At 41.1% G+C, this 22,969-nt stretch overlaps 1 protein-coding gene across 2 annotated transcripts in view; it reads left to right on the forward strand.

Annotated features, from left to right (window-relative positions):
• The window catches only part of PAPSS2 (3'-phosphoadenosine 5'-phosphosulfate synthase 2), a 93,176-nt gene that overhangs the window by 57,890 nt on the left and 12,317 nt on the right, over positions 1 to 22,969 (forward strand). Inside the window, exons 2-9 of one of the 2 annotated variants that reach the window (XM_040254692.1) lie at positions 2,889 to 3,006; positions 7,295 to 7,530; positions 8,499 to 8,637; positions 9,166 to 9,284; positions 9,410 to 9,523; positions 12,427 to 12,538; positions 15,692 to 15,706; positions 19,527 to 19,732. In XM_040254692.1, coding sequence (XP_040110626.1) covers positions 2,889 to 3,006; positions 7,295 to 7,530; positions 8,499 to 8,637; positions 9,166 to 9,284; positions 9,410 to 9,523; positions 12,427 to 12,538; positions 15,692 to 15,706; positions 19,527 to 19,732 — 1,059 coding nt within the window. The remainder of the gene's footprint in view (positions 1 to 2,888; positions 3,007 to 7,294; positions 7,531 to 8,498; positions 8,638 to 9,165; positions 9,285 to 9,409; positions 9,524 to 12,426; positions 12,539 to 15,691; positions 15,707 to 19,526; positions 19,733 to 22,969) is intronic. The other variant, XM_040254693.1, reaches the window with a different exon arrangement.

The following is a 22,969-nucleotide window of genomic DNA, read 5'->3' on the forward strand; positions in this document are numbered from 1 at the left end:
TGTTGTGTAGCCTCACCGTGAAGAGGTGGGGCCCGAACAAAAGAAGAATTAGTGTCAATACAGACATGTAAGAAAGAAGAGGGAGAAAGTTCAGGGCAATGAGTTACATCCATTTGCCATAGTTCATTAGGTTGCAAACAGTGAGGATTAATACCTTGTGTGATGGGTCGAAGATGTATGGGTCTACAAGTAGAGCAATTACTAATAATTTCTTTAGCCTGGCGGTATGGGATTTTCCATAGCTGGTATAGGGTGCCAGAATTGTTACACAACAGAGCATGCTGTTCCTCCGGAGTAGCAAAGGAAACCAGTTTATCAGCCTGCTCATTACCATGAGTCGTTGGGCCAGGAAGGCAAGAATGTGCTCGAATATGTGTAATATAAATGGGAGAATTACGGTTTCTAACAACAGATTGTAGTTCGAAAAAGAGTTGTTGAATAATAGGTTGACTGGAGTTTATGGTGGAGGTTTCTATATTTTTTAATACAAAAACTGAATATATAGAATCAGAGACTATATTATTGGGATAAGGGTGTAGGCAAATAACTTGAATAAGAGCACATAATTCATTTTGCTGAGCAGAATGAAATTTAGTATAAAAGACGTTATATTCCTTAAGAGACTAGAATGGAGCTTTGGCGTTTTTAGTCCCACCTATATAAAAAAAACCCTCAGCTTGTGGTATAGGCTGTGAGCTGACAAAGTGAGAAATAATAAATTCAGTATTTCTGAAGCAATTCTGCAGCTTACCAGAAGGATAATGAAATGAAAATTCTCCAAAATATTCCAGAAAAGCCATTTGGAAATCGGTCGAAGTTTGTAATGCATTCTCAAATTGAGATTTATTCATTGGTATTACAATTTTATGAGGATCAGAGCCAATTAGAATTTTAGTCCTATTTCTTCCATTGATGATGATTAGAGCAATTAAATCAACGTAGGGTATAAGTGACTTTATTCCCCTAAAACGGGTATAGATCCATTCTACTGGGTGTTCTTGTTGGGCAAGACGTCCTGTGGGAGAATGAAGTTAGTTAGTTAGTTAGTTAGTTAGTTCAGCTGCTCAGTCCTGTCCGACTCTTTGCGACCCCATGAATCGCAGCACGCCAGGCCTCCCTGTCCATCACCAGGTCACCAATCATGGGGAATGAAATTTCCAATAGAGGATGTTATAGAATTTAGAAGTGCTTTTGTGAAAAGTGAATGTGGGCCATACGTAGTTATAGCTTTTTTAATTTGTTGCATGTGAAAAAGGTTAAAACCCTCATACTGACGTATTATGTGCCCTTGAGCGTCAGGATTTCTAAAACTGGAAAGGCGGAGAAACCATCGGCTTCAGAGACTTGTGATCACAAAGCCAGCAATTCAGAGAGCTTCTGTCATGAAGGAGAATGAGTAGATAGCAAATTCTTACAGTTAAGAATATGTGGTAAAAACTTATTACTGTTATTCAAAAAGGTGTCGTCAGTTTTAATGTCAAAAAGTGTCTTAGGGGAGTCGTTGCCAGAATCATTAGGTTCTAGCAAAGGAGAGACCTTGGGATTTGTGCCCGCTGGCAGGGGAGGAGCGCTTGGAGCAACCGGGGCAGGGCTTGTAGGAAAATTCTGAAATATTTTACGTTGTTTTAATTGGGCCTTTTGTAAGGTTTCATCATCTAATTCATACTCATGTAATAAGTGTTCTGCCTGTTTCCGAATATCAGGAGGGCTAGAATTACCTTGAAATGGCAGAAATCACAGCTTTAATGAGAGCCCATAGGGACCAGAAATCTATCGGAATACTTTTTCCCTATCTGGTGTCCTGTTCAACATTCTCTTTGACCCAGTGCCAAATTTCTAAATCAAAACTACCTTCATCAGGGAACCAAGGGTTACATTCAATCACTGTCTGAAGGCAAGCCTCTATTTGCTGGCGTGAAACTGAAAGTCCCTGAACTGTAAATAAGTGATGAAGTAAAGTAGAGAAGTGATGGGGCTTTCCAGCCGTTTGACCCATGTCTTAGTACTTACTGACCTCAGTAGGCCCTTGGAGTCACTCTGTCCAAATCTGCCATGTCTACCAGGCCCCTGTTCTGGACGCCACTTGTTGAGGTCCTTTAATGGACTGGAACCTGGTGGTCTGGAGTCGATGATAAGAAGGTAAAAGAGAGAGAGAAAGAGGCTGATAGTCCTTGGTTTACGCAGAAAACCAATAAAGCCCTTGACACGGGGCTTGCACGGCTTCACGCAGACACCGGGCACCTTCTTGAGGGGGTGAAGGCACGGTGAGCCTTCTCGAGAGGGTCTTAGAAGCCAGGCAAGAAAGTGAGCTCAGCGGGCTTCTGCGCTCCAAAGAATTAGCCTGAGAGAGAGAGGGAGAGAAAGAAAGAAAGAAAGACATGGGGACCCAAGCTCTGATGGAGCAAAGGTGTTTTATTCAACATAGTGTGGGTATATATACTGTCTTACAAGGTAGCTATTTTCAGCAAAGATAAAAATGAAAAGTCCAAACTTACAAATTATCAAGGAAACATAAGGCAATCCATATCAAAGACAGAGGGTTATAAAGAATCACTTTTACCATATGGTTCATAAAAAGGAAGAGGGTCGTAAATAGTTACTTATCAGTGAATGGAAAAACCAATGCAGGAAATGCATGCATTCCTCAGCCCTGGGAGCGGTTTGCCAACTCCTCTTAATCCTGAATATTCAGGATTGGTAAGGGACAGAGGATTCGTGACAGGTGCAAAACAGCACACAGGAAGCCTCCTGTTAAATGCTTCCTGACATATGCCAGTTATAAAGATATTTAGTTAGGGAAGCCTATGTAGTCTATTATTGTATTGTATGTATACATATAAGATTTATTATTTTATTAATCAATTATTGTGCTTTCTCTTTTTTCATAGGAGAACCAGCAGAAATCAACCAATGTCGTGTATCAGGCCCATCACGTGAGCAGGAATAAGAGAGGCCAGGTGGTTGGAACACGGGGTGGTTTCCGAGGATGTACCGTATGGCTGACAGGTGTGCTGTGTTGAGATCTAAATGTATTTTATTTTGACTGAAGATTGGTGGTAACACACAATTTTAAGGAAAATAATGTGACATATTTTATGTGTCACATATACATATTCCATGTGTATTTTAACATTAGAAGGAGGCTGAGAGCTGTAGTAGAAAGCTTGGGTATCAGTCCTAATTCTACCCATCTGTAAGAGATAAGGCTTACATCAGGTCATAGAATGTCTCTAGTTCTCTGTTTCCACCTCTTTGACAAGAAAGAATGGACAAGTTGATTATGACATTCCCTTTCAGATCGAAGGAATTCTGTAATCCTCAATTTCATGCCTAAGCACATTTCAGTTCAATTCAGTTGCTCAGTCGTGTCCAACTCTTTCGACCCCATGAACCGCAGCACACCAGGCCTCCCTGTCCATCACCAACTCTGAGTTTACCCAAACTCATGTCCATTGAGTTGGTGATACCATCCAACCGTCTTATCCTCTGACGTCCCCTTCTCCTCCTGCCTTCAATCTTTCCCAACATCAGGGTCTTTTCAAATGAGTCAGCTCTTTGAATCAGGTGGCCAAAATATTGGAGTTTCAGCTTCAACATCAATCCTTCCAATGAACACCCAACATCAATCCTTCCAATGATTTCCTCTAGGATGGACTGGTTGGATCTCCTTGCAGTCCAAGGGACTCTCAAGAGTCTTCTCCAACACCACAGTTCAAAAGCATCAATTCTTAGGTGCTCAGCTTTCTGTATAGTCCAACTTTCACATCCATACATGACTACTGGAAAAACCACAGCCTTGACTAGACAGACCTTTGTTGACAAAGTTATGTCTCTGCTTTTTAATATGCTGTCTAGGTTGGTCATAACTTTCCTTCCAAGGAGTAAGCGTCTTTTAATTTTATGGCTGCAATCACCATCTGCAGTGATTTTGGAGCCCCCAGAAATAAAGTCTGACACTGTTTCCACTGTTTTCCCATCTATTTGCCATGAAGTGATGGGACTGGATGCCATGATCTTAGTTTTCTGAATGTTGAGCTTTAAGCCAACATTTTTACTCTCCTCTTTCACTTTCATCAAGAGGCTCTTTAGTTCTTCTTCACTTTCTGCCATAAGGGTGGTGTCATCTGTATATCTGAAGTTATTGATATTTCTCCCAGCAGTCTTGATTCCAGCTTGTGCTTCATCCAGCCCAGCGTTTCTCATGATGTACTCTGCATATAAGTTAAATAAGCAGGGTGACAATATACAGCCTTGACGTACTCCTTTTCCTATTTGGAACCAGTCTGTTGTTCCATGTCCACTGGCAGTTAAAAATGAGGCTTTCCTAAATGACATCAAGCATTTGGCTGTCCATTAGAGATGTTCTTTATTCTTTTCAGATGTGTTAACATTCTAGGGGGATATTTTACTTATTTAAAAAAATTAAAATCCAGGCAAGAAGAAAAACTCTATGTTTTCTATGTAGCAGATCATGTCCCTTTGTATAAAAATAACTCATTCCCACCAAAGTGACCAAATGAATCTTGTTTTACTTGTGTTTTTATTGCCCCAGAATGTCACATCTAAGGGTTAGTGACAGAGCTGGAATTAGTCCTGGGCTGTTACCTATATTTTCTGAGTATGGGTAGAGGAAGCTGATACCTGGAAATGCAGGTCTGACATAGGCTGGACTCAAAAGAAAAAAAAAAAAAACAGGTTCATTTTGTAGACATAATATTTCACATCAAGATGAGCTTAGATGCAAAGATACATTTATCTGGGTTTTGAAATCAACTTATGTGTTACTGTCTGCTCACAAATGTGGCTTTATTCTAACCTGAAGATAATTCTAAAAAACACAACAAGCAAGGATCTGCCTTGCGTCTTTTCTTGCTCCTCTGAGTCTTTCCTGTTCCTGTCTAAAGCAGCCTCATTCTTCTTTTTCAAGTTATTTCCTAGTGCCTGCAGCACTTGTCCTTGGTTTCCTGGTTTTATCCATCCCTAGAATGACAACTTTTCCCACTTTCCAGGGTGAGGCTACACAGTGGGCATGGAGCCTGCTTTGTTCCCGAAGGCAGGTTCACTGGTCTCAATGCCTGATATGTGTCCCCAGGTTCCCTCTGAGAGACGTATTGTGCAGCAGTGGATAAAACGGCTACACTCCAGACATTTCCCTCTTGCAATGTGTCTGCCTTCATGTGTTCATTTAAATTCTGAATCAAAACATATATACAGGGATTTCCCTGGTGGTCCAGTGGCTAAGACTTGGTGCTCCCAATGCAAGGGGCCTGGGTTCCACTCCTAGTCAGGGAACTAGATCCCACACGCCACACGTGAGTTCTCATGCCACGACGAAAGGAAGATTGAAGATCACACGTTCCGCAACTAAGACCTGGCACAGCCAAATAAATAATAAATATTTTTTTAAAAAACCATATACACAGAGTCCATTTTTCCTAATTTGAAACACCCTTGAAAAGAAAAAAAAAGAACTAGTGGAACAGAAAAACAAAATCTCAAAAGTATACTCCCCCCATCTTTTCTTAACTTTCAAAAACTCTTGTCCTCCTTTATTTTTTACTCTCAAATTACAGATGTTGGATACTGACCAGGAAAATCAGGAGAAACCAGATTCTTCAAATCTAGGGAATTGAAGTTGGGCCTCAGCTTCACCTACATTAGTTGTGTGATTTTGGAACAAGCTCCCTAAGCCTCTTATTTGTAAAATGAGAATGAAGATAGTACCTCCTTATAGAGATATTGGAGAAGGCAATGGCACCCCACTCCAATACTCTTGCCTGCAAAATCCCATGGACGGGGAGCCTGGTAGGCTGCAGTCCATGGGGTCTCGAAGAGTTGGACACGACTGAACGACTTCACTTTCACTTTTCACTTTCATGCATTGGAGAAGGAAATGGCAGCCCACTCCAGTGTTCTTGCCTGGAGAATCCCAGGTATTCCGGAGCCTGGTGGGCTGCCGTCTATGGGGTCGCACAGAGTCAGACACAACTGAAGTGACTTAGCAGCAGCAGCAGCATAGAGATATAGGTAGAAGTGAATGAAATAAAACATGTATGTGCTTAGCAGAGGTCCTGGTCCCTAGTAACACTCTCAGTAAATATAACTGGTGTTACTTCAACGTATTAAAATAAATATTCCAATGACCTACATTAATACTCAGAGAAAGCAATGGCAACCCACTCCAATACTCTTGCCTGGCAGATCCCATGGATGGAGGAGCCTGGTAGGCTGCAGTCCATGGGGTCGCTAAGAGTCGGTAATGACTGAGCAAATTCTCTTTCACTTTTCACTTTCATGCATTGGAGAAGGAAATGGCAACCCACTCCAGTGTTCTTGCCTGGAGAATCCCAGGGATGGGGGAGCGTGGTGGGCTGCCTTCTCTGGGGCTGTACAGAGTTGGATGCGACTGAAGCAACTTAGCAGCAGCATATTAATACAGTTAACTGTGTTTGGAAATTTCTACTATTTCTCTCATTTTCTGATACAAAAGAATGTACCAGAGGTTCAGGAATCTCATCTCTCCTGTCCTACAATTGGACATGTTTTAAGAGGAATTTATCACATTGCGTGCTAAGTCACTTCAGTTGTGTTGCACTCTTTGCAACACTATGGATGGTAGCCCACCAGGTTCCTCTGTCCATGCGATTCTCCAGGTGATAAGCTGGAGTGAGTTACCATATCCTCCTCCAGGGGAGGGGACAGGAGAGAGGGCAGGATGGGCTGGGGGTATGGCTTAGGTGATCAGCTGACCCTCTTAGGGGTGCTGTGTGTGGGCATCATGCCACAGTACCCTACTTTTGCTCCCAGGCACCTCAGAAATGACACTTGGTTTGCAGGCTTTTTGTATCTTTTTGTTTATAATTTGGTCCAACTAGACCAGGGTGTAGTTATTTTAAGTCCCTTATAGTCTCTTTGTATCTGTTGCTCCAGGAGCCCTTTGTTCAGGTGCAAGCACTCTAGTAAAGGGTCCCAGGTCCCAGCCTGTCTCAAAAGCAGAACCCCTGGGGACTGTGTGGAGCCTGCCAAGGTCTCCCTATTGACAAACTTCTTCTGCTTTGAAAGGCTATAATCCTAATAAAGGACAACTAGTTATTTCAAGATGTGAAAGAAATGCTAGTACTTAACTTTTAGTAAATTTCACTTTTTCTAGATTTGAATGGTTTGGATTTGAGGTCAATCAAATGATTGTCATTAGGGTTTTAATTACTCTTGAATTAGGTAAAACTTAGAATCAATCACAATTTATCATCTTAAACAGAGACATCTCCAGTCTTGTCTTGACTGTTCTCAACAGGTCTCTCTGGTGCTGGAAAAACAACGATCAGTTTTGCTCTGGAAGAGTATCTCGTCTCCCACGCCATCCCTTGCTACTCCCTCGATGGGGACAACATCCGTCATGGCCTCAACAAAAACCTTGGATTCTCTCCTTGGGACAGAGAAGAAAATATCCGCCGGATTGCAGAGGTGGCCAAGCTGTTTGCCGACGCTGGTCTGGTCTGCATTACCAGCTTCATTTCTCCTTTTGCAAAGGTAAAATGACTTGGCAACATGCACGATTCCCACACACAGCACCAGAGCTCTCCAACTGCCAGGAGGAGGAGCTGGCAGAGGGGAACAACAGAGAATGTCATACTTTGTTTCCCCCACCTTTGCTCACCGCTCGCTTGCACCCTCATTTCCTCTCTTTAATATTGGTTATATAAAGAGAGTCCCTTCATTTCCAGATGCCAGGGCACCAGTTGACATAAACCCTTCCACTTTCACAATGGTAAGTACACTTGGCCAGACTTGAAAGGACGAAAAATTTAAACAAGAAAACTCCTAAAGCTCAGTAAGTTTTATTTCTCCAAAAAGCCAGAGAGTTTGCCTGACTAAAGAAAACAGCAGTTCATTGACAAGGCATCAGGTTTTCTGTGTTTAATGTTGAAATCAACAAGGTAGAGTGTCATTCCTCTTGTTTTAAAGCACAGAAATGCTGTGAGCTACAAATAAGACACAATGACTATGAACATACCCTTCGAATGAAATGCCAGCCCTGTCTTTTAGTTGGGATTCTTTTCTGTGTTTTTTTTTTTTTTTCTTTTTAAAGTCCTTGGGAGAGTTGTTTAATAGAGTGAAACTTCTCTAAAGGGCTATTTCCTGCCACCTATGCAGAGCTCAAACCCTAGTGTTATCTTAAGGCCATGGAAGACCAGAGCACAGTGTTTGTGATGAATTTCATTGTGAAACCTCTTCTTACTTTCTTTTTTCAACACTCACTTATCTGGCTACGTCAGGTCTTACTTGTCGCACACGGTGTCTTTGTTCTAGCCTGTGGACCTCTCTAGTTGTGGTGTGTGGCTCTCTAGTTGTGGCGCTTAGTAGTTGCAGCATATGGGATCTTAGTTCCCCAGCCAAGGGTCAAACCTGCGTCCCCTGCATTGGAATGCGAATTCTTAGCCTTTGGAACACCAGGGAAGACCCTCTTCTCACATTCTTATACGTAATTTTTTTCCCAGGATCGGGAGAACGCCCGCAAAATCCATGAATCAGCAGGACTGCCCTTCTTTGAGATATTTGTAGATGCACCTCTAAACATTTGTGAAAGGAGAGATGTAAAAGGCCTCTACAAACGGGCCCGAGCTGGGGAGATCAAAGGTAAGACGGCCAGCTCAGTAGCCCTTTTGCCACTTACTTATGCCACCAATTTGTATGTCTGTCCCCAGAAATCTGTCTGATGTTTCAAAGACTGTTTTTCAAAACTACATATAGCACACACAACTTTTTATCAAACCGTAATATCTTCAGTGTCTCCATGGGCTTATGAAAATGTGGGCTTGTATTTCTCAAGAACTGTCACCCCGGCCATAAGCAATCAAGTTCAGACAACTAAAACAAATATATGTATGTGACTGTGTGTGTAGGAGGAATCTCTCAGAGTTTTCCTCCCTCTTGTCTTCCTTTTCCATTCTAATTAACTGCAGAGGGCTTGGACTCAGGTTTTATTGAAAACACAGGTGTAAGTGTTCTTACCTATGGCTGGAGGTCAAGGAAGGCTGTTTGACCTTTTCTGTTTTAACCTGAGTATAATGTTTGAAAACATTTATTCCAACATGTGCTATGTCTTCTTGAGTCAAAACATTGTTCTGTTGGTGCAGATGTTACTTTCAGCCCTCTGCTTTGCAGGGTTTACGGGTATTGATTCTGATTATGAAAAGCCTGAAACTCCCGAGCTTGTGCTTAAAACCAATTTGTCCTCCGTGAGTGACTGTATGCAGCAGGTGGTAGAGCTTCTACAGAAGCAGGTGGGCAGACTGGACTTTTTAAAAAATAATAATAATTTTACAAAGTCATGAGAGACCATCTGTTTACTGAAGTGTCCTTTATATAGTTTTCATTCCAAATGGTTACCAAGTCTGCTTCCTTTCAGAACATTGTACCCCACACTGTAATCAAAGGCATCCACGAACTCTTTGTGCCAGAAAACAAACTCGACCAAGTCCGAGCTGAGGCCGAAGTACTCCCTTCCTTATCAATTACCAAGGTAAGAGGATGCAAACTGGCTGATGGAAAATTTGGCTTGATATCAGTTATTATAATCCATTTACAGTTACTCTCAACAATAAGGTAGGTATGAATAAGGAAAATTTAATTCCTATAAAGAAAAACAGCTGCTTTCACCAGCTTTTTCTTTTTCTTTTTTTCTTTTTTGACTGCTTTTCCAAGAACATGTTGCTACAAAGCAGCTGATCAATTTTATGTTCAAGAAGATAACTTCTATACTTGCAGAGGACAGTTGTATATAGTTGTTGTTATACTTTCAGTTATGCCAGCATACAGGCATTCTGTGCTAAGTCGCTTCAGTTGCGTCCCACTCTTTGTGACCTTCTGGACTGTAGCCTGCCAGGCTCCTCTGTCCATGGGATTCTCCAGGCAAGAATACTGGGGTGGGTTGCCATTTTTTACTCCTGGGGATCTTTCTGACCCAGGGATTGAACCAGCATCTCTTGTGTCTCCTGAATTAGCAGGTGAGTTCTTTACCACTAGCGTCACATGGGAAGCACTGGGCAGTAATTATTTGTGGACAATTGCCAAGAAAATAGTTTGTCCAGAATATAAGTGTTTCTTGGACCAATGAGAAGTTTTACTAAAACAAAAAGCAACCCTAATCTAAAATGATATGAATGCCTTGATCTTTTTCTACACTGCACATCCCACTTTTGCTTTATCAGGGAGTCCAGTCTAAGTAGAGGGAGTTTTAGTTACATGGATTTACCACCTGGACGATGTTAAGACGCAATCCCAGCAAACAGCCCTGCAAATACCTTGGCCTCTTTACGGATTCCCGGTGCTAGTGGTAAGGAACCCACCGTAAAGAACCCGCCTGCCAGTGCAGGAGACAGAAGGGTTGTAGGTTTGATCCTTGGGTTGGGAAGATCCCCTGGAAGAGGAAATGGCAACCCACCTCAGTATTCTTGCTTGGAGAATCCCATGGACAGAGGAGCCTGGTGGGCTACAGTCCATAGGGTTGCAAAGAGCTGGATATGACTGAAGCAACTTAGCATGCATGCTCTGTAGATTAGGGTTAGTTGGTTCATACAAGGTGATCAAGTCTTCAGTGGTAACCTCTTGGTATCTATTAAAACCCTGGACATTTTTATGAGGCAGAGTACACTGGGAAGGTGCTTCCGCTCATGAATACCCCAGGCTGTAGTAAGTCATGACAAGTTTATAAACAGAGCTCCCTGACTCTACACAATACATTTTGAGTTCTCCAATGCTTCAGGCAGATGAGAAACACATAATTAGGGTACTCTTTCTACCCCCTTCTGATGCCTATGTCAGAAGCTTTCTCTATGTCCTTTATACTTTAATAAAACTTTATTTTTTTTTATTTTTTTTTTATTTTTTTTCGATTCTTACATGTTATTATACATGTTTCAATGCCATTCTCCCAAATCATCACACCCTCTCCCTCTCCCTCTGAGTCCAAAAGTCCGCTATACACATCTGTGTCTCTTTTGCTGTCCTGCATACAGGGTCATCATTGCCATCTTCCTAAATTCCATATATATGTGTTAGTATACTGTATTGGTGTTTTTCTTTCTGGCTCACTTCACTCTGTATAATCGGCTCCAGTTTCATCCATCTCATCAGAACTGATTCAAATGTATTCTTTTTAATGGCTGAGTAATACTCCATTGTGTATATGTACCACAGCTTTCTTATCCATTCATCTACTGATGGACATCTAGGTTGTTTCCATGTCCTAGCTATTATAAACAGTGCTGCGATGAACATTGGGGTACATGTGTTTCTTTCAATTCTGGTTTCCTCTGTGTGTATGCCCAACAGTGGGATTGCTGGGTCATAAGGCATTTCTATTTGCAATTTTTTAAGGAATCTCCACACTGTTCTCCATAGTGGCTGTACTAGTTTGCACTCCCACCAACAGTGTAGGAGGGTTCCCTTCTCTCCACACCCTCTCCAGCATTTATTGCTTGCAGATTTTTGGATCGCAGACATTCTGACTGGTGTGAAGTGGTACCTCATTGTGGTTTTGATTTGCATTTCTCTTATAATGAGTGATGTTGAGCATCTTTTATTACACAAAAGCTCTGAGCGATCAAGCCTCGTCTCTGGCCCCGGATTGAATTCTTCTCCTCCGGGGGCCAAGAATCCCAGCGTCGTGATTCAACAACAACCTTTAAAAAAAAAAAAGAAACACATACTTATAATTGTGAAATTTGAGTTCCAATAACAGAATGGTCTGCAAGGTACAGAGGAACTACAGAGACTCTAATGATTAATTTTTTTGATCCTAGGGATGACAGGGAAGATTTCAAAGCAATGGTCCACAAGCTGGGTTTTATTTTTTTTTAATTTTTGAGATGGATTTTAAATGATGAATAGGGTTTTCAGGTAAAGGAGGGGATGGGCTTGAAACCATGTGTGTGTTCAGACTACACATAGCCTGGCACTGTTGTTGACTAGGCTCCTGGGTGGGGAGTGGTGGCAGGTGAATATTCCGACAGGATTCCCTAGGGCCGGAGCTAGTATCATGCTAAGAAGTTTGGACATTTATCTTAGTTCAATCAAATAGCTAGCATATTGGTGAAAACAATGTAGCCAAACCGTAATTATTATGAAATAAAGAATGTACAGTGAATCCTCAGCACAGTCACAAATTGTAAGAACAGATATAGCCCAAAGTGCTCAAAGAAATCATCCCAACTTGGAATCCTTTGGCCACCCTCCTGATAGAAGGTTCTAGACTCATGCCTCCAGCCTCTAGATCATGGGCCAGCATCACATCTGGAAATGCTTAACACATAAAGTGTTCTGCCTTCATTCTCCTCTCAACTGAGTAAGAACGGACTGCCCTGGGGCTGGATGGCTGGAACACAGCGCTCATGGAAACGTTCACCTGCTTTTTTTGTTTTGCAGCTGGATCTTCAGTGGGTCCAAGTTTTGAGTGAAGGCTGGGCCACTCCCCTCAAAGGATTTATGAGAGAAACGGAGTACTTGCAGGTTATACACTTTGGCACCCTGCTAGACGGTATGGGTTTTTGTTTGTTTCTTACTCTTTATCCTTAGAAAAATATTTCTCAGAAGTCTTCGCAGGAACAAGAAATGCTAATCGTTGGTTTGTAAAACATATTGTGAAAATATGTATTTATGATGTGTCCAATTATGTGTCCATTTTTAGGATTTTTTTTTGTTATCCTCAAAGGATTATTGATTACCAAAAGCTAAGAAACCAAAAAATGAAGGTTTAACTTTCACACGGTCAAGAGAAGGTTAAGTCTGTTTCATCTCCACTTGCCCTTTGCTGGCCCTGATATCAGAAGACAGTGGACAGTGAGAAGCACCATTACCAGCTGCTGGACCATCCTGGGGGAGCCAGGGTGAACTCCGCATCACTGCTGACTTGTGGGATGCCTCGCATCCTCTGGCAAACACTATTGCAGCAGCTGCCTTCCTTGGTGCATAAAGTGTGGCTATTCATGTCCGTACATGGAATATATTAGGATGACTTCGTCTGCTAAATTCTAGTAGGGGATTTTAAGGCAGCTTTCTGGGCAGAAGCTGAATGGCTTTTAGAGAACTGCTCTTGTCAAGGTTGGAAGGATGTGTTATTCAGAACACTTCTGGATCCTTCTATGATCATTTATTTCCTTCCTAGAACTGTCTTGACCTTATCAATTAGCACTTATCTATTTCAAGATCTTGGGGTGTTATTGATACATGGGGAAGGGATGGTGATAGATGCACCCTGAATGTATAATACTGAGCAGGGCTTCAGACCTTTTAGGAAGAAAAATCAGGTGTTCTTTCTTGAGAAAGATGTTTGTGTTCTAGGCTTGTGCCCAGGGAATGCGACATAAAGCAACTCCAGCTGCAGTTGGGCTTCAAACCTCCCCATACTCTCCAGAAGTCTCCTTATTTCCTACATAATTAATAAAAATAGTTACCAGGGATATAATAGGTAGCCCACCTCTGCCTAAGTAGAGGCAGAATATCATAGTGGATAAGAGTGAGCCATGGCGCCCAACTCTGTGTTCATTTGCCAGTGATTAGCTATGAAGTTGGAGCACATTACTTAAACACTCTGGGCCTCAGTTTTCTCATCTGTAAAATGGGGATGTTAATAAAAGTACCTACCTCATTGGCACTTAAAAGACTTAACCTTCTCATTGGGATGTTGAGCATTTAAAAGGATACCTTGTCAATATATTCCATATATTGTATTCCATAAAATATATTCCATATATTAACACCTCCCCACCACCCGCATGTACAATTAAAAGGACGTGAAATTCTTGAACAGACTAAGAGGCTTACCTCTAGTCACATCCATTTGGAAGTAGCACAGATAAGATGTTCATCAGCTGGCCAACAAATATTCATTGAGTGTCCTTGGATGTCAGGTTTTGTTCTAGCTGCTGGAGATAGATAACGAAGACATATGAGCTTGCTGGGTCAGGCTGTGCAGTTCATCTTCTGAACTCTATGGGGGGGTTTTCCAACCACATTAGTGGTTGTCAAGCTTTTTTGTTTTTTTAAGTCATAGCTGTTTCAGTGAAATCTGAGGCCATGTATAGAACAGATGAAAATGGAACTGCTCCTGTAGAAGGGGTGGGCTCAGCCTTTCTCCTACTCATCAGCAACCCTGGGAGCATTTACCAATAGCATAAGGCAGTTGAAACACTCTGTCCTCTACCATACCATGTCAGTCTCATGGAAGAGCTTGGCTCGATGGATTTTGAACTGAGTGAAAAGTGAAGTCACTCAGTCGTGTCCGACTCTTTGCCACCCCATGGACTGTAGCCTACCAGGCTCCTTCCTTCTCCAGGGGATCTTCCCAACACAGGGATCGAACCCAGGTCTCCCACATAGCAGGCAGACACTCTACCATCTGAGCCAGCAAGGAAGCCGTTGGACTGAGTAGACGGTTAGATTTCAAAAATGATGTATCTCTATATCAGAAGGTTGGGCAAGATATTATTATACGAATATCATTTCATTTTAAGCAGTTTATGAAAGTCGGAGTCACCACCATTGAAAATTTGAAATAACTTTTGTAGTCACAGATGTGGCCATTTTCATCCACCATTAAACAATTGCACATCTTGATCACTTAACAGTCTGCAAGTAAGGTTTCTATTCTGACTCTATCTCCCAAAACTATTTTTTGGTTTTAATTTCCTCAAATGTTCACAATTTCTCCCATAGTTAAAAAAAATTAGTTCGGTATTAAAAAAATTTAGTTCAGTGTACTCAGTCCAAAAGCAAAATCAAAAAATCACTTTTTAGTGTTTTTGATGATTATATGAGTTACTCCTTGTATTACTCAAGGATCTGTTTTCATGTCAGTGAAAACACTTATTATCACTTTATTTCTCACTGGATATGTAGTTTCAAGGTTGTCACAGATTCTCCAATGAAAAATGTCACATCTAAATTTACAAATGGAACCTTAAGCTTGACTGGTATTCTTGACTGGTGGCATCCACGTAGGTTTAAGACTTGGCAGCCTTGTGTGACCTGATCATTTGATGGCAAGTCTTCTGGGGCTTTAACTTTCTAAGGCAGAGCTTGAGAGCGTTCCTACATATTGCCAGCATTTATTCAGCACATAAGGTGTTCTGACCCTGGTGCTTGACATTGGACATCACGTTTAATCTGGATTAATGCCACTGTGAAGGTGTTTTGTCCATATGAGGGAATAGTATTGGGAACGTTAAATAACTCACTTAAAGTCTGGATTCAAATGCAAGTTATCCTGGTTCTATATCTGCACTTTTTCTACTGGGCATACTTTCATGTCCTCCAAACATCTGGAATTCTAGGATATTCTAGAGCAGCTTGCCTCCACACTTCCCAAAGGGTGACAGTAGTTATAACATCACTTATTTATAAGAGGCAACTTCTTGCTGAAGTTGGAGGGGCTTTTGACATATAATTATTTAAAAACATAATCATTTAAACAATACTTTTGGATTGTATTGGAAAATTCTGTTTTCTCCAGCTTTTTGCTGTCTTATATTCTCTATTTTTAGAAATGGCTGTAGCAAAAATCTCAGTAATTTGTATGTTGTATGTATAAAGTTTCATAATAGGAATTTATTCTTTGACATTGTTGCTTTACTATTATTTTGATGGAAAGTTGAAAACAATATTTTTCTTAACTGTGTTTGTATTTCTCTAGGCATGTTCCTTCCTGGTATGTACTTTAACTTCCCAAGTAGTTAAATTATTATAATTAGATGTGTTACATTAACTAGAAATGGTAAGGACATGACTTAAAAAAAAATCTAAATGAAACAGTTGGAATTGCTAACAGTTCATGATCCAACCAGTTATAAAAGAATAATACTGCCTTCCGTTGATAGGAGTCCAAGTAACAGGAAATTTCTGGATCAGATGCAGCTGTTGTTTATAATGTATTCAGCTGACAAAAGTAAAGCTGTTTCTAAATTTTTATTGCATATTTGTTCTTGAGATTTTAAAAATTTATTATCCTTTCTGCTAATTACTTCTACTGAGTGTTTGTCCTCATTTAGTTTCACAAATCTGGAATTTTTTTCCCATTGCATTTATAAAACATTTTTAATTGATGAAAGATAAGTCAGTTTTAGAGGCAATTTAAAGTGGATGCACCTGGTTGGATTGTGGGTGATTGTATTTCATTTGTTTGTGATAAGTGATTATGCATGAATTTAATTTCAAGCTATGATGATTGATAGTTATAAAACTGGGAATAAATACATGCCCATTGTGATTGTAAATGTCTGTACTATACCAGAAGAAAAAGGTAGAATTCTGAAGATATCATTTATCTTGAGTATTATTTTCATCATTGTTATTTTTCCTTGAAAAAAGATTAGTCAATAAAAAGTACTTTAGTTTTTGCCTAGGAACAGTTCCAAACAAATGATAAGCATATCTGCAAGGTTAAAACAAGAGGCTTGACAATTATTTAAAGCAAAAGCAAAATTATTCAATTAAACATGAAGTAAGTGCTGGACTAACTATAGCTAAAAAACCACGATATTCTTTTTCACAGTGAGTTATATCACAGTAAAATAATCAGGGTTCCCACCAGAGTTGAAGCACATAATGGCAAAGTACTGAAAGCCCAAGTCAATATCTAAAGCTATAGAGGATATTTCAGCACAGAGTTAAATAGTAGGATAATTTTATGTATAATCAATGGAGAAGTTGATTAAAATAGGGAAACAACAGCAATTTTTTTACCTGTGTGGAGTTGTAGCTACAGGCATATGAGATCAGCTGGCATTTTTCCTGGTAGAACTCCCTTCCACAACATCCCACAGATTAGCTGTCTTGACAACCTATCAGGGAGTGCTGTGTCCTTAGTTGGGATTTTCAATCAAGGCCAAGATGAAGGTGGATCAGAGGCTACTCTGGGCTGGAATCTAGTGGACCAGAAGAGGCAATGGCAACAGAAGAGTGGAGCATTCTTTGGAATTCAATCCAGAATCACTGATGGAAGTCAGCACTGCAGGCACATTGCAGGCAAAGCTGGGCTTCCTCCAGCACACTGCCAACCTTTTGCTTTGCATCTTGTCTTACTTTATTTTAATCAAGCTACTCTTCATAAGCAGTGTGGTCAGTAATCCACAATCCACAGAAAGCATGATTTCTAATGAGATCATCAGCATCCTCGAAGGTGTGTTTCTTTGCAGGCCTCCTCTTTTTATCAACTATACTATGCGGGGGGCTTAATGATCTTTCATCATAAATTAACAGAGTGCTTTACAGTATGGCTCTTCCCAGTAACCCAGGGATGTACATATTATTTATGATACTGTTTTCCAAGTGGAGAAACTGAGCACAGAGAAGGTGAGTGACACAGGTAATAAATAGACGATTACTTGGCTTTGAGTTTGGTGCTCTCTGTAGAGGGCTTGCTCGGACTACTTTTATGGTCTCTGAACTTTGAAACAGAGGAGTTGTTTGAGCAACAAAAATCATTACTTTCTGTGCAGTTATCTTCCTTGTTTAGAAGGCACCCAGAGCAGATTGCAGGATTTTATGATGGACATAATTTCTTTATTGCTGGAAGTTACCATCTATATCTGGTGACATTCCTTATGTCCTAGTAACTTTTAGGCAGTATTTTAAATGTGCAAAGTGATATGCCTGCAAACTTTTGTTTCATAGCTAACAGGAGAGTATTATGCCCCAAGAGGATAGAATTCAGACCTCAGACCTTTATCAGAGATAGTCTAAAGCTGGATTTTGACAGGTAGATTTACAAGACTTCATTAATCTATGGTACATTGCCTCCAGTCCATAAGTAACAGTGCTTGCTTCCTGTTTTGAATTCTTGAGTTTGTAATGGGGAGGAACGCATGTCACTCCATATCTCCATATTTGATCTGTTTCTTTAACTTTTGTATTCTATTGCTTTTTAAAATATTATTTATTTTAGTTGGAGGCTAATTACAATATTGTAGTGGTTTTTGCCATATGCTGACATGAATCAGCCATGGGTGTACATGTGTTCCCCATCCTGAACCCCCCTCCCACCTCCCTCCCCATCCCATCCCTCTGGGTCATCCCAGCGCACCAGCCCCGAGCACCCTGTCTCATGCATCGAACCTGGATTGGCGATCTGTTTCACATATGATAATATACGTGTTTCAATGCTGTTCTCTCAGATCATCCCACCCTCGCCTTCTCCCACAGAGTCCAAAAGACTGTTCTATATATCTGTGTCTCTTTTTCTGTCTCGCATATAGGGTTATCGTTACCATCTTTCTAAATTCCATATATATATCTATTGCTTTCTTTACAAGTTAATCAATAAGGGTATGTTGCCCATAAGCTTACATTATACATAATGCCCCATCTCTGGGAACCCTGGCTCACATGAAACACCTTTGTTTAGCTAAAATACCTTTAAGCTAAAATATCTTTGTTTAGCTCATGGGAAACATCCTGACTAGGCCCACCTGAGGATGGCTGCAGTGAGGAAGATATTAACACATCCCCTTGGGAGTCTGACTGGAATTAGGAAATGTTTGACTTTATCCCCTCCCCTTTGGGTATAAAAAAAGCCTGGATTCAGGAAAGATGGTTCTCTCAGACGCGAGTCTACCAACTTCCTGGTCTGCTGACTTCCCAAATAAAGTTGCTATTCCTTGCCCCAACAACTCATTTCTCATAGACTGGTCTGAGGAGCAGTGAGCAGTCAAGCTTAAACTGGTAACAAGTTGAATGTTTTCTTTACTCACCTTTCTTTCATTCCCTTCTGAGGCTTGAACTTGGCAACACTCTCCAAATTGCCCAAATATTCTTTAGTGTTACACCCTTAATTCTGTGTCCCCATTTTCTCACTGTAAGTACAACAGAAAGTCTGACATACTTGCTGGAGTGTTGGGGCACCATTACAAAAGCGGGGAAACAGCTGTGTAATCTCTCTTATGTTCTCTGGCTTCATTAAGGAATCACAGTCCTCCCTTCCCATCTTCAGGGGGTTGGTTCCAGGATCCAGTGCATATACCAAACTTTGTGCATGCTCCAGCCCCATGGTCCAGCCTCTGAATCTGTGGATTCCTCATCCATGACTCAACCAAAGGTGGATCCTGTATAAGGCTTGCTATCTGCAAGGTGGTTTAATCTGCAGCTGCAGAATTCACAGAGACGCCGGGCATTGCCTTTATTTGGTCTAATTGGATTTTTAAAGACTAAGCTCCCTAGTGTGTGGAAGTCAGGACGGAACTTTCCAAAGGGAACTCAGAAGGGAGACAATCCCTCCTGGGCCTCCAAGTCACTTATTGAAGCCATCTCCACAATTTGAAACACCCCTCTTTTCACAAACGCTCCATTTCTTGCTTTGAGAAGCCTCTTCTCAAAGGATTGATCACAGATTCTAGAAAAACTAGTGCAGCAGCACAGCTATGTTAGAGTAGGGTCTTGATGCCTTTTGCAGGAAATGGCACGCATGGGAGTCCCCTTTAAAGGAGCACGTGCCTCGTACCCCACGTTCACGCATCACACGGCTCTTTCCACAGATGGAGTGATCAACATGAGCATCCCTATAGTACTGCCCGTCTCTGCAGATGATAAGACACGGCTGGAAGGCTGCAGTGAGTTTGTCTTGACACACGAAGGACGGAGGGTGGCTATCTTACATGATCCTGAATTCTACGAACATAGAAAAGAGGAGCGTTGTTCCCATGTGTGGGGCACAACATGTGCAAAGCACCCCTATATCAAAGTAAGTGGCCAAACCTTCAGAAGGGCTTTCTTTCAACTTGGGGTAAAAAAGAAAACTTTTTAATTCCTTCACGAAGGACTTAGAAAAATTGGGGTGAGATGGAAAAATGTGTTTCTAAGGGTGGTCTTGCAAGCTTTGCCTGGGGAGATCTTTTTCGTTAGGGAAAAGAAATGACTTTCTGTTTGAGGGTTGGTCTGAATGGTCTCTTGTGATGGCTGGTCCCCTCAGCTAAATGGGAAACAAATGGACTGGAGAGATAGTTTTGTCTAGTATCCTGAGGAGAGGACTAAAATCATAGCTGTGCTATGCAAAAAACCACAGTCAGAGCTTGCAGCCCTGTTTATCTTGAAATTCACAAGGGAAGTCAATTTCTTCATACAGACTGGATCCAGCTGACCTCTGGAAAGAGACTTGGAGTTCATGCTCTGTGGCCATTGTGGAGGAGGAGGGTGGTGGCCAGTGACACTCTTTCAGTAAACAAAAGCACAAATAGAGGCAGTTTCCAGAAGGAAAATGCCACATTTTCATCAGTGGATATTTTTAAGATTGAAAAATGTGTTCATCTGATTAGGATTGTTTTAGAGTCAATCTGCCTAAAGGCAAAATAGACTAAAAGTTTTCAGATTCCTTTACAGCTTCTGAATGTTGGCAGTGATATGGTGGGATGGCAAGGAGTGGAATTGCTAGATGTGGTTCATTTTCCATAAAGAAAAATATGTGAAATTGAGTGCAAAAGCCATCCTTCATCCAAGATTAGAGCATTAGAGCTAAAATAAGAAAAGACACATACTAGTGATTTCAGAAAGTTCACAGGAATAAAGAACCATTGGCAACCCAAGAGACTCTAGAAAGCCTTGTGATTAAACAAGGCAGTCCTCTCTCTCGTCCTCTGTTTCTTCATTTATAAAAGGAGTGGACTAGATTCAGAATAATTCCAAGATCCAAGATATCTTCCAGTCCCGTGATTGCACACAATGGATGTGTGAAGAAACCTGTCCAAATCTGTTAGACAAACCTTTTTTTTGGTTGTGAACTGTTGCAAGGTAGAGAGAGCTTTTTCAAGGCCCCTGGTGGAACACAGAGGTCAGGGGGTGAGCAAAGCAGCTTTTCATTTATTGGACACAACTGTTCACCCTGCTGATAGGCTCAGAGCCATCTCAACATTTTCTCTCCAAGAGGCTGGCAGACAGTCATTAAAGTAACTGGACAACAGCTATTTGAGGAGTTATATTCCAAGCCTTAATTATGCCTTTATTTCATTCCTTCTCTGATCATAATCCTATAGGTTTAGGATCTTACCTGCACTCAGTGACCTAAAGCGCAGTGATCTGCTTCATGCCAGTTCAGATACTTTCACTTTGGGGGCCTAACACTCACATACACATCGTTAGCACTAAAGAGAAAAAAAATCCGAAGAATTTCTTAAGCAGTTACTTCTTTTTATCGTGTCTTGCATCAGGTGTTGGCAGTTGGAGGTCAGAATTTCTTAGATGGTGGGAGAGTGGTGGTGTGATTCATGGCCTTGACAATATAGTCAGTGACTCAGTACCATTAGATCATTAGGGGGACTCTGTCAACATTCCCAGTGAGCTCATGGTGATAAATGAGCCATGGATAACCTAAGAGAGAGAACCACTCACCCTGTATAAGCTACACTTTGAGTGTTGAAGGTATGTTTATGGGAAAGGAACTCTCCTTATTGCACATTTTTAATTTTTTTTTTTCCTTTAAGGTTCTTTTTAAATTTTTTAATTCATTTCATTTTTGTCTGCACTGGGTCCTCAGCTCTCAAGCTTTCTCTGTTTGCAGCGAGCAGAGGGCTACTCTAGTTGCGGCGCACCGGCTTCTCATTGTGATGGCTTCTCTTGCTGCGGAGCCCGGGCGATAGGTGCATGGGCTCAGTAGTTGTACACATGGGCTTAGTTTCTCCACAGCACGTGGGATCTTCCCAGACTGGGGATTGAACCCGTGTCCCCTGCATTGGCAGGTGGATTCTCAACCCCTGGACCACAAGGGAAGTCCCACTGCAAATCTTGCAGCACCTTGAAATTCACAGTAATTAAATATTTTAAAAAAATTAAACATTTGGGTTAAAAAATTTAACCCAAATTTTTCCAACAGTAATTTCTTCCAAAAGTATTCATAGGCCTTCTTGTATTTCCATGTGGCCCTGGGAGTTACATTTGCATGGAAAGTGGTCAGTCACCAAAGAAACCGAAGTGGTCAGTCACCAAAGAAACCGTCTGCCTCTGTTACACAACCCCTCACTGCAGTTTGCCCTGACCTTCCATCCCAATCCTCCCAACCCTCCCTCTCACTAATACGGAACCACAGATGAGATCATGAGGAAAAGCAGGCGAAACTTGTAAAAGTAATGCTTAAAGGAATCCTGTTGTCTTTTATCCGTGGCTCTCAAAGCTTTTCCAAATGGTAATTGTTTCTCACAACGCTCCTGTGAAGCATCTAAGAATCATTATTCCTCTTTTATGATGTAGATACCAAGAGTGATGAATAGGAGGGAAGATTTTTATATCCTTTAGCCCTGCAGTGGAGACCATTATCGTTAGTTCGCCCAACGGCATCACCTGTTTAAAAATTACCCATGACCAGAGCCCTCCCTCACAGACTTTTATTTCATTGGCCTGGGCTCAGTTCTGCATGTCATGGGTTTTGAAGCTCTTTGTGATTCTAATGTACTGTGAAGGTTGAGAACCATGGCGTGTCATGGGGCTCCACCAGGATATATCCTGCAAGCACCTCACACTCAACATGGGCAAGTTCACCCCAGCGTGGTCCCCTGCCTGTGTCTCCCCCAGTTCCATGAACAGCTCCACCATCCAAACCGTGGTCCATGTGCAAATCCTGGATATCATTCTTTTTTTCTTTTATTTTTTCAGACATAAGATCAACAACATTTGTTTTCCATAATGAATTTTCTGTTTTTAATATACATCTTCTGGCATTCTGAAAAAATATATTTCTAGTTTTCTGTGTTATTTTCAAAGTATTATTTTTATTTAAGTTGAAGTATAGTTGATTTACAATATTATGTTAGTTTCAGGTGTACAGCGAACTGATTCAGTTATATGTGTATATATACACAGACACACACACACGTATATCCTTTCTCAGATTCTTTTCCCATATAGCTTATTACAGAGTATGGGGTAGAGTTCTCTGTGTTATACAGTAGGTTCCTGTGATGTCTATATTATATATAGTGGTGTGTATATATTA

The sequence above is a fragment of the Oryx dammah genome, unplaced genomic scaffold (genome assembly GCF_014754425.2).
Source record: "Oryx dammah isolate SB20612 unplaced genomic scaffold, SCBI_Odam_1.1 HiC_scaffold_14, whole genome shotgun sequence".
NCBI classification, from domain to species: Eukaryota; Metazoa; Chordata; class Mammalia; order Artiodactyla; family Bovidae; genus Oryx; species Oryx dammah.